Raw genomic sequence first — 11,851 nt, 5'->3', positions numbered from 1 at the left:
CCATGTTGACTTCCAAAGACGCCTCTTGGGACACTGTTTACCCTAGTCTGTGGATGTAAGTGCGCAGCTTTCGCCGAGCATCAGCCCTTTGCATGGATCCCTCGCTGACAAGCTCCGCTAGCCTCATCGAAGCTAGTCTCATCATCATCACCGGTTCCCTCCCAACCTTGCGGCTCTTCCTCAGGCACGTCGCCCCATCTTTTATCGAAAGTTTTGAAGCAACTCGACCATCGGCAACGCGTCAAGACTTCGAATTCGAACTACAAGAACACAGAATGCTTGATCCTTATGAGGTTGAAGATGGTGCGTCTGAGAGGGAGATACTGGGAAAGCAATATGACGGGAGTGATAGGTTACCGCCGTCTCGGAGCTCGGAGCTAAGACGCTTTCACCAACAGCAACTACTTGGCTCGGAAAATAAGCCTTGACAAGGGTCTGGACGCATTTTGCTTAGATGCGAAGACTATGGCATCAATTTCACGAACTAGGTTCTGTGCCAGCATCTTTTACTCCACATGGTTTATTCCGAGCCATGATTTTCATTCTGTGCTCATGGTCATTGTTTCAGCTGCCTTCTTGATATGCAATTGCGAGACTAACTTCTGATATGCATTATGTCGGGTCTTCCCAGCCTGGTTGCACAGCCACTCTGATCAAGGCGCTGGCGCGCTAGTGCTATTGACAACCAAACTAGAGCCACACATCAAGCTAGCCGGCCGGGTACCTTGCATCCGTCCGCGCTATGGTGTTGCGCCTCCTGATTTAAACGAAAGTTGACTATGAACGTCAGAATTTCTTGTTAGAAAGTTGGCGTGAGTCACTGGCGCGGGCATCAGCAAAACTGATCAAGCGAGCAGTGAAGTAGAAAGAATGTTTTGAATTCATCAATCATATATCTGATGCGCTTGCAGATTTACAGAGGAAATAGCCCTAAAAGGGAGACATCAAGGCCGTTAATTGGACATCGCAGGGTTCGTCCGCAATCCATGCCGCGTCTACCCATACAAAACCACCGGAGTAGCTGCAGCAGCCTTTGCGACCGTAGCCATGGTCGACAGGGGAATCCACCTAGCAGCCACGGAGGCCTTGCTCTGCACTGGCGCCGCACCACCATCATTGTTGTTCTGGCATGTGCCGCCGGAGCACTTGTGATAGATGCTCATCGCATTCGCACCGCCACAGATCTGCTTGACGTTGCCCACACAAGACTTGGTGCATGAGCCCATGATACCGGCCTTGGGCGCGTACTTGGGGTTGAGGCTGTTGTTGCAGAAACATTCGTTGCCGTTCTCGGGTGCTGCGTAGGTGAAACCGCGGGCATTGCAGTAGTCGACACAGATCTCAATGGACATGTAGTCGTTGAAGGTCCATGAACCGTTCATCGCGCGGTCGCTCACATTGTCGGAGCCACAACCAACGTACTCCCAGCCCTGGATGGCGGTCAAGTCGTCGTGATCGGTGGAGCCGCCGTCTGTTGATGGTGTGGTGCTGTCTGGGCAACTTCCTGGTGTAGCGCGTTGCGGGCCATAGGTGACGGGGTTGCAGCCGGGGAGTGCAGCAAGCTTTCCACTAGTCTTCTCGTTGACCGATACTGGGATCTTGCAGTCGTTGCACTCTCGGTCGGTGAACATGGTCACGGCTGGGCAGTCTTCCACTGCACCTCCGGCGTCGTTGCAGTTGTCGACAGCATTCTGAAGCACCTTGACATCCCATCCGTTCAAGAAGTCGCCGTGGAGACCAAAGCCAGTTGCATCTCCTTGAGCGAAGACAAAGGGGTGCTTGCCATCAACCCACTGGTCGGCGAACAGGGCAGTGTCGTAGAAGATCTCGAAGAAGATCGATATCATGTGGACAGGATGCGAGGCGGGGCAGTTGCCGCTGTTGTATACGTTGCCCTCTGGGTAGCTCATATGACTCTTATGATCGGAAGGGTCAAGGGTTTTGCCGTCCCAGCACTGAGGAAAGTAGACTTGGGCTCGCAGTCCACCTGGGCATGGGTAGTCGGGGAAACCGTTAGTTTCCGGTTTGTTCGCACCAAGGCAGTTGAAGGAGATGCCCTGGGCGGCAAGACTGCCGTCGTAGCTGCGAGTGAATGGGTCCCCGGCGACCATGCGGAAGCCCTCCGGGAACGCGTGGAGTTTCTCAGTCTCATTGGTACCTCGACGCTGAAGGTAGTAGACGGTCATGCCGCCGTTGGTGTCATCTGGGTCACCCATGACCGGGACAGGAGCAAAGCCGGATCCGTCCTTGTATTTGACGTAAAGCTGCGGCGTCCAATAATTAGACATGTCCTCCTGCAAATCGTTAGTCATGTAGCACCAAAACGAGGTGACTGTCTTACCTTGATCGTGCATGACGAGCACTTGGAAGCTCGGGTGTCTGCGTAGGTCATGGAGGCTTTGAAGGCCGCTCCGCCTGAGATCGTGTGGACATGGCCAGAAACGGCTCCAGGGTTGACAATGGGATCAAGTCGCTCTCTGACAGTTCGTCCCGGGCAAGACATTCGGAAGAAAGCATCTGAGGAAGCAGCAAGCCCAAGAGCAAGAAGAAGAGTGTTGGTGCTGAACATGTTGGAGATCTGAATAGAGAGTAGAAGAGAGAGGTGAAGATGGTAGAAGTGGTGTGCTGGCGATGATATTGATGCGTTGGAGACACGAGCTTTATACCGAAGTGAAGGTAGATACTGCTGGTGAATGCTAGTCCTAAACCCGTGTGACAGATGTCAAAATGGAAAGCGTGGCACACTAGAAAGGTGATGATGTCGGATGTCTTTGTTAATCAGTAGCCCCGAATCCTTAGGTCAAATATATCAGTCTAGGCGCAGAGGTAGTATGTATCGGGCAGAAGATGTGAATTCTAGCCGGTGGGCGTTTGTCGTGGCTGTTTTCTCGATCTCAATCATCGCGCGAAGTCGGTTTCTGACAGCCGCCAAACGGCGTGTCGCAGTCCCACATTCATTACGCGTGACCTCACTTTCGAGTTAGGAAATTAGATGAAAGAGCAAATCGTGGCTTCCAGGATGGCTGTGAGACTTAGCGTCCAGACGCACGCTTCTGGACGTGTATCACCTTGCCAATTTGAAAGAGGCCATATCCACACGCCATTGTTTTCGCCGTCGGTCACCGAGATGCGTCCATCTCCGAAAAGCGACACTGAATAGCGCGAATTGCTGCATGCGATAGCGGTACATACGAATGGGTGTGCGGTCCAATCCCGCGCACGCAAAAGGCGCATGACACCTCGACTGAAATCTGAATGGCGAGTCCTATTCGTCCGCAGCCAAGAGATGACCAGTCTTGTGGTGGATCTTGAGAAATCCTGGCTCTATCGACTATCAAACTTTTGTCCCTGGAGTGAAACCTTGTCTGAGATGCAATTCTTTAGCATGAACGGGGAATCCGGAAGTAAGGCCTGTCACAATATCGCCTTTTCGACCTCTTGCCCGGCTACAAAACCCTTAACGAGATCTAAGGGGAAAGGGAGCTATACTATCGAGTAGCGCTCATCGAAGGCCCTCTTTCAAAACTTATCCTAGATTCTTTGTTGCTGGTTCAGAAGAGACTACCCAAGATCAGCTTCTCGTGGTACTGCGATGAGCCACCCACCTCATGACATGTGGGCGGCAAGCCACTCGCAAATTTCGCATTACCAACAACAAACACAATGCCGACAATCCCCTTCATGCGATTGATATCAGGGACCATGCGGATGCTTACCATTAGCTCATTTCCAACTCCCGCGTTCATGCTAGAGGCAGTTGCCGGGCGGCCGCATCCCCGGAGTCGAGATGTTCGATAGCGTTGGTGCTAGCCGCAAACGGCTAGACCATGTCAAACGATTGCGATTGCGGACCCGGCAGATGGCCCGGGAACGTCTCGGAGCCCTCCCCACGCTCCCCTGCAGGACAAAATCCCATGAACTCCTTCATGAACATATACACTACCCTTCACTCACATCTGCCGAATGTATTCCTGCGTCCTGAAGTCTCGTCGCCGACTCGTACCTTCCATCCACGGGACATGCCGACCAGCGCAATCTTACCTTTCACACAAGCCCCTCAATCTCTTCTGACCTTTGCGCCTAGGCCCTGATGTACTTTCATGCCACTCGGCCTCCATCACCACATTTGGCCTAAACATGTCAGTGACACAGCATCAGTATCAGCAGCCACCGACCGAATTATCGCGCTGATAGTGCTCTGTACCACAGTGCAAGTGGGGTTGATTAAGAGGCGAGACAAAGACAAGTACCCACCAGGTGGCGCATCACTTGATATCTACGAGAACTTCAAGGTGCATAGCGCATTCTGACCCCAGGTTTTTGCGCAGCCTCCAACAGACTGGGGTTTCTCTTTCCCATGACATGTTCCCCGGTCTTCTCACGCGACGTGGTTGCTGGACCGAGCCGGATCCGCGAGTACCATGGTACGATCCTGCCTGGGAACAGGTCACAACGCTGTTCGAAGGACCAGGTTGATGGGCCTGCAGGAACCGTCAGTCCAGTATCAGGGCTTTCGTCGCATACATCGTTCCCGACGATGATGTTCAGCAGGTGATAAAGATATGGGGTGCTACCGCCCTTTCTCGTGAAGTCGAGCGGCACTATCACTGTGCATGCGTCAAGAGCGGATGACAATTTAGACATTGCTATGGCCTCCTGTAGTGCATGCGCCGCACGCGGGAGGTCATATTTCCGGAACTTACGAGAACAGCTTGTATGAGTCGTCCGTCTCGCTCGGAGCGTCTTTCGTGAATCATGTCGTCGGGCGCCTAACAGACACAGTCAGCAACCGCACGTCGATTTAGGCCTCGGATTTTGACATGTGCTTTGCAAGCAAGCGCGGCCCGCATCTTTGCGCCGTTGACGGCGAAGCTCATCGTTAGCCTGCCTTCCGTTGTCCAGACTCCACCATATGAACCACTCGCTACTCACTACGTGAGAACGCTATACTCACTTCAGCAGTTTACGCGATTATACCCAGAGCTCCGGAAATACGCATACGGAGGGAGCAAGCGTTGATACGGAGCACGAGTCTCGGCATTACCAGGATAGTATTTACCCCTCGACACGGTGGAACCTAGTCACCATCAACTCTGGTATATCAAATTTTGGTCGGGTAGGCTGATAGTGCTGTAGATCTACTGACCACGCGTCATCCTCTTCTTACACAACACGTGCTGGGCTTGTGCAGGCTGCAGCTGTCTAATCCTGCTGACAACTCATCATGCTAGCTGGGTGCAACGACTATCGTCTTTATTGCACAGTGTGGTTGAGTTACGCCATAATCCACTTTTCACGTGAATCATGGCCGCCATGTTGTCAAACTCCGCCAGTATCGTCGTTCGAATGTGCGTCGACACCTCATCGTACATCAAATCGTACTGATATGGTATGAAATTCCACCCGTCTAATCTGTCAGCCAACTATCGAATGCGGGATTACCCCAGTATCGACAGCAAGAGGTACCTTGGGGTTTGGGCCCGTCGAACCTTCTACTATCAAGCAACTAGCAAGGACTTGAGGTTGATTAGATGCAAAGATGCAAGAGATGAATGACATCAAGGCTTTGAGCGAGGATCGCTTGGCACTATCGCTATGTGTTCACGCGACTATCGTACGACCAATTCTTCATATCGGTCCTTTTGTGAACGAATGAGCGAGTTTGGCTTTCTGGTTACAAGCAGCCGAACACTACACTTATCACTACTACGGTTATACTCGGTTACTCAGGAAATGGGTTCACGATGGAGGTGACCAAAGCCGGCCCCACTAAGTTCCCCGGCGGCTTTGCTCTCGGTTGTCGATAAGACCACGCCAAGCAGACCCCTTTAATGATTGGTCCTCTAGGCTTAAACTTGCGTTCACTACTACCTGGGAAGACGGTACGGGCGATCGGATAACGCGACGATATCCCAGCACCCCATATCGACGAGACCTCCTAACTGGAAAGCCACCAATGAGCTGATTGTCGAATGGTCGAATCACAGAGTAGCGCAATCGGGTCAATTCTCGCAACTGAAACGAGCTAGCACTTGCGGTCCCAACGTCCACTTCAACAGCTTTCAGCCACCGAATTCCAGACTCTAGGTCTCTTCGCGTGATAATGGGGTGAGCTCACCGCATTTCCCACCATGAGCCACCACGACACCAACGGGTGGCGGAAGCTATGCGGAACGTAAGCCCTCGTAGTACCCGGAGCAGCTGTAAAGCTAACGGGGAGGCGGGCCTGTGGTCGCGTACAAACTATGGACTGACAAAGCGCTTGTGTCTGGTCGCGTTGAGGCTCATCTGAGGGGTATCAGGGGATGCCAGGCTTTTTGTCGCATGGCGTGTCTACGAGAGCTTATTGTTGACAGATTAGAATCAACACCTAAAGCAGTAGAATACGCTATCGAGCGTACGATCTGCTTGGTAAAAGACTGTACCATGTATGCAGCAACGCGACACATAGCCTGTTACCCCTTGGTGGGGCCCTCGAAGGGAGAGGAGGGGCACTGCTTGGTAAAGCAGTGTTTTTGCGATATGACGACTCTTCGGCGTCCCAGATCGTGGGAAGTCTGCCGGGGCGGCAGCGTCGGATCTCGCACCATCGGCATCCACAACACGATGTCGCAGCGGTCGACTCGCTCCCGAAGCGAGTCTTGAACGGCTGCCATTCTGCGACATTGGGACAGGCGACCCACGTGTACCCCGCGGAGCAAGGTCGCTTACACCTAGTTCTAGATCTAAAAAGAGTTGACAGGCTATCTTGAGGCCCAAGTGGCGAAGGCATCTACATGGCCAGTGCACATGAACAGTTCTTCACGTGCAGTAAGGCGGACAAGAAATGCGCGGGCACGTCAGATGTCAGATATGCCAGATCCGCGGGAGACGGTCATCAGCTAGGTTTGCTAGTCTCGAGACGATTGGTCGACGGGGGTCCGATCCGGCGCAGACTCATCACGACTTTTGGTACACTTGGATATGCGCTAAGCCTCACATCATTTCTTTCAGCCTGAACATTGCGGAACCACCATTCCCCACCACGTTCACTCCCATCCGCCCTGTTTCAACGGCTCACTCGGCGCGTGAAGCCACCAGCATCACTAAATAAGCTCACGGGTGCTAAAATACATGCGCTTGAGTAACTTCCACCAGTCTGCTCGTCGCGCAATCTCTACCACGACCAAACTTGTCGGGCCTATACGGACGTGATTAGTCTTCGTGTAAATACGCCAAGAACGAAGACTAAGACAGTAAAATTTCGGAGTGACCGACGAAAGAGGGGACATGGCATGATATCCGTACAAAGAGACGCAGGGACTATTGCCTGAGGAAGGTTCGGCGTAGGAGGGAGGAAGAAAGGGCTGAAAGTTTCGCGCCCAAGACCCTAGGCGAAGCGAGCCTGTATCCTCTCCCATCGATGAATCGATGATGGCCTGATCACCAAGAAGGAAGACAAGGACGAGCTGAGACGTTTTTGTGCTGACAATCAAGGCGCGGAGATTTAGCCACAGGCTACGGGTTACTGTTGAGTCCAGCTCGGTACCGACGAGAACGTTTCCTACTCGCCCAGCTCAGACGCCTTGTGTAGGAAAGAACGCGTCTGGACCGCTTTGCATCGAAACACCTCGTTGTGTGGCAGAGGGTGTGGCTGTTCCTTTTGGAAAATGCGTGGCGGACGAGGCTGAAATCTCGATGCAGTATCGCGGTGAAGTAAGAGTCAACAGCTCTCCACCGTCCACGCCACCCGCAGTCTGAGACAGCATGAAAGCACGTGGAGACAGACCAGTCGAGACGCTTGCTCGCACTGACAGCTGTATTGAGCACATAACCCCCGTTTGGCCCTCTCTTCGTCTTTCCCGTTCCATCGAAAAAGCGCGCTAGAGGGGGAAAAAGCAAGCTTCTAGTCACCTCTCTCTCCGCTCGGTGCCTCTCAAACTCCTAGCTCTGCTCGCGAAAAGAAAAAGCAGCATGCTAGTCGCCCCGAGGGGGAAGTAGGGTCTTGAACCTTGTTTCCCTGTCGTCACATCTCGTTGTAAGGTACCGAGCAGGCGTAGTCTGGTCAGTTTCCCGCGGAAGCAGACACCCTGAACCTGGCTAACGTTTGTCGCTGATGGTGGTGAGGCCAATCCCAATACGGACGCGTTGCTTCTGATGGAACTACGGTGGGTATGGGATGCTGATCGTTACGGGCGATCGGCGGTGCTTTTCTCATCGTTCGTTGATTGCGACGATGCGCTATTCTTTTGGAACTGGGGGGTTCAGGTTTAACCCCTTGATTGGTGTTGAGGACGTGTAGGGGTGCGTGTGTATATATGGAGGGTACTTTTCCCTTGTAGATGATCGCCATCCAACCATCAGCTTTTATCACTCTCATCAGCTTATCTGATTCAACAACCTCTCTACATCTTCTACAAGTCTCACCTACACCTCAACGACTTTTCCAACTGTTATCTATACAGCAGCCAAACCATACATCACACACTGAGGTCTCACAACCTCGCCAACCAAACAACCACCACACACATCATCAACATGCCATCAAAATACTTGACAACGCTTCCTCCCTGCCCGGGCCCACCACCAAACCGACCTCTTCCCCCGCTACCCTCATAACGCACAACACACACTTGAGCGGCAAAGGGACTGAGTGCGACATCGACACCCTCTTTTTTGTCGAGTCGATAGGCAGCAGGAGAGCAGAATACCCAACACATGTACGATTACGAACACCGATACGAATATGATACCGAAGTCGCTACTTCAACTTGGAAGGAATCGCGCGATGGGATGGGAGATGGTTTCGATTCTGCCGACTTGTTGGAGTCGACAAAACTCGTTGTACGAGATTCTATTCTACGGAGAGCAGTTTGAGGAGAAGGGACGGGTATGGTAGTAGCTTAGACAGCGAAAACAGCCCGGTTCAATTCAATGATGAAGATTCATTCACTACAACATACACTTTGCGCAACCACTATGTGTGATGATACGAATCCAGCATGTGACGAATCTGTCCACTGGCACTACAATCAAGCAGAGCGACGAGCCACTCACGATATTTGTATCATGTAGTTAGCCCATACGCGATGCAAGTTCCAGTGGTACCCCCTACGATCACTGGAGACTATCTCGCACCAGGTGATCGCATCATACAATGATCAAGGCGTCGATTGATCATGATATGCATACTGCTTCTTTGTGACGACTTCGCATTCAATGCGTATCAAGTGACTCCCAATACAGCCTTGCTTCCCACCACTACCCTGTCAGATCCCCAAGCGCACATGCCACATGTGCGATGATCTACTCCAGTATGTCGTGCAGCCTCGCCCCACTCCTACCTTCGGCTTATCAGATCTTTTAGCCTCTAGGTCACCGATCCAATAGATCAGCATTGTGAACACCCTCCAACGGACCGGGACGTGTATCTTGGTATACTACGGCTATCCAGCTGGAGTAATATTAACCGACGGAAGCATGTAGCCTCCGAAGGAAGGAAGCTGTGGGGGGAAAGAAGGAACGTGAGAAGTGATCACATGCGGATGTTACTGTTTCCCATTTCGAATACCATGGCAATTCTCCTAGCTGGCTCTTAGTTTCCGTCTTCACCGATGGGAGTGAGCGATCTAGGAGCGAAGGAAGAGAAGAAGTAATGTTGGAAGTGATCACATGCGGATTTTGCTAGTCCTGTTTCATATATTACCAACGGCTCTAGCCTCGTCTTACTTCCCACGTTCACCGGTTGAAGCATGAAGGAGAAAAGGAATGTTCAATTTGTTCATATGCAGATGTTACTATTCCCGTTTCAATCATCATGCCGAAAGCGGCATGTGCATCGGCAGGACCAGGCAGTCTACCAACGAAGAACGAGAAATGTCGCCTCCCCCACCGCTCCTCCCCCGCCCAGTCAAAGAAGCAAACCTGAGAAAGCGCATGCAGATAGTACTATTCCTATTCCAGCCTATCATACTAACTGTCTTGACTTCGTCTTACTTTCCCCATGTTCACCGGTGGAAACATGCAGTCTAAGCAGGGACGAGAAGAAGGAATGGTCAAAGCGGTCACATGCGAATGTCGTGATTCCCATGTCGATCATCTACCATACCCAGAGCACGTTTCAGTGCGCTTATGCAGATGATGCTGTTCCCATTTGATCAACCACACCAATCACCCCAGCCTTGTCTTGCTTTCTCATGTTCACCGGTGGAAGCAAGCAGCCTATGAAGGAAGGATGGAAAGAAGGAACATCCAATTAATCATGTGCAGATCCATGCATGCCACTACTTCCATCTACTACTCCCCGCCTATCCCAAACACACATCTACTTCCCCCCAGGAAATATGAGACCGTTATCATGTCTCACCTTCTCCATAACCGCCAAAGTATCCCTACTATGCCTCTCCAACTTTGCCAATGCCTCCTCATCCTTTTCCTCAATACATCTCGCAAACTCCCTCGCCTCCTCCACCAAATTAAGCTTCTCTGGCTCCTTCACACCCGGCACATCCTCCCTCGTCTTCTTCTTCGGGTCCCAGAAGGTGATTTTGTCGATATCCGTAATGGTAGGTACGATTAACGTGCCCTTCTCCCCGTAAATCTCAGACGGGGCGTCGGAGTTGTAGATTTTGCTGTGGCAGAGATGCACTGTGAAAGCGGGGTAACTGAGGATGAGACGGCCGCCGCCATCAGCGCCTGTGGCGATCTTGACAGGGAAGTATTGCGATGAGGTGGGTGCGCCGAAGAGGTCGATGGCGGCTGCGACGCAGTATACGCCCAAGTCTACAAGCGCACCACCGCCCATTTCCAAGTTGAAGATGTTGGGGACTTCGCCTTGAAGTACCTTTTCGTAGCGGCTGCTGTACTGTGCGAAGGTAATGGATGCGCCGTAGAGTGGGCCCAGGTCTGAGATCTTGGATTTCAGCAGCTTGAAGTTTGCTTCTTGGATGTGGCGGAAGGCTTCGACTAGGACAACCTTCTTCGACTTTGCTAGTGCAAAGAGCTCGTCGAGTTCGGCGACGGTGCTGCAGGATGGCTTCTCGAGGATGACATTCTTGCCGGCGTTGAGTAGCTGCTTGGCTTGCTCGTAGTGTAGGATGTTGGGGCTGGCGATGTAGACCGTGTCGATCTTATCTTGGGCAAATGCATTCAGGTCGGTGAATGTGGTGATTTGCTTGTCGGAGTATTTGGATGCGAATTCTTTCGCGGTCTCTTCTTTGCGCGAGTAGACGGCGGAGAGGTTGTATTTGCCTGTTGCGTGTGCAGCTTCCACGAAGGAGTGCGTGATCCAATTGGTTCCGATGATTCCGAGATTGATCATGTTGGCGGTGTTTGTTTGACAGATGATTTGGGTCTTCGTTTTGAGAAGGAGCTGACCTGGTATAAATACGTCGTTCGCGTCGAGGGGCAGTCGCGTTCAACCCCACTAGGAAGCTTCAGCTCCAGCTGCCAGTGTGATGTCATTGGCCGACTGCTCCGACTGCCCAAAGCGGCAGTAGTTGGCAAAACTAGACACTAGGGGCAAAGGTCAACGGATGAGTAAACAGTAGGCTTGATCAAATTGGTATTGTATTGCAGGTTACTAAATGCAGTCATACTATAGGATAGCCTCAGTGCTGTTGCGCAAAACTAGAGTTCCTGAAGAGGGTATCATGCTGCGACCATGTGTCGTGTCGTTGAAATGTATCATACCATATGCGTGAAAGAGAGGTGCATCTTCGTTCCATCCCGGCATTGGTCCAAGCCGTGTTGGATGACGATCATAATGTGAGAAGGAAAAGGTGCAGGACCAACCGTACGCCGAAATCAAACCCCAAAACTCCGTACGCTCAAAGTCGCATACTTGAAAATGCAATGACGCTGAAAGTACTAG

General features: G+C 51.9%; 2 protein-coding genes across 2 annotated transcripts; both read right to left on the bottom strand.

Moving 5' to 3' along the window:
* Positions 1 to 995: 995 nt before the first annotated feature.
* J4E92_001263 (uncharacterized protein) lies at positions 996 to 2,392 on the bottom strand (the record flags this gene model as incomplete). The annotated part of the gene is made up of 2 exons (XM_051492676.1): positions 996 to 2,294; positions 2,342 to 2,392. The coding sequence occupies 2 exons, from the start codon at positions 2,390 to 2,392 to the stop codon at positions 996 to 998; spliced, it is 1,350 nt and encodes a 449-aa protein (XP_051358188.1).
* Positions 2,393 to 10,303: 7,911 nt separating this feature from the next.
* Positions 10,304 to 11,299, bottom strand: J4E92_001262 (uncharacterized protein; the record flags this gene model as incomplete). The annotated part of the gene is made up of 1 exon (XM_051492675.1): positions 10,304 to 11,299. One exon carries the CDS (start codon positions 11,297 to 11,299, stop codon positions 10,304 to 10,306), a length of 996 nt encoding a protein of 331 aa, XP_051358187.1.
* Positions 11,300 to 11,851: the final 552 nt, after the last annotated feature.

This window comes from Alternaria infectoria (assembly GCF_024043175.1).
Source record: "Alternaria infectoria strain BMP 0036 chromosome Unknown scaffold_1, whole genome shotgun sequence".
NCBI lineage: Eukaryota > Fungi > Ascomycota > Dothideomycetes > Pleosporales > Pleosporaceae > Alternaria > Alternaria infectoria.
The sequence above is the reverse complement of the archived record's forward strand: the minus strand, read 5'-3'. Positions and strand labels throughout refer to the sequence as shown.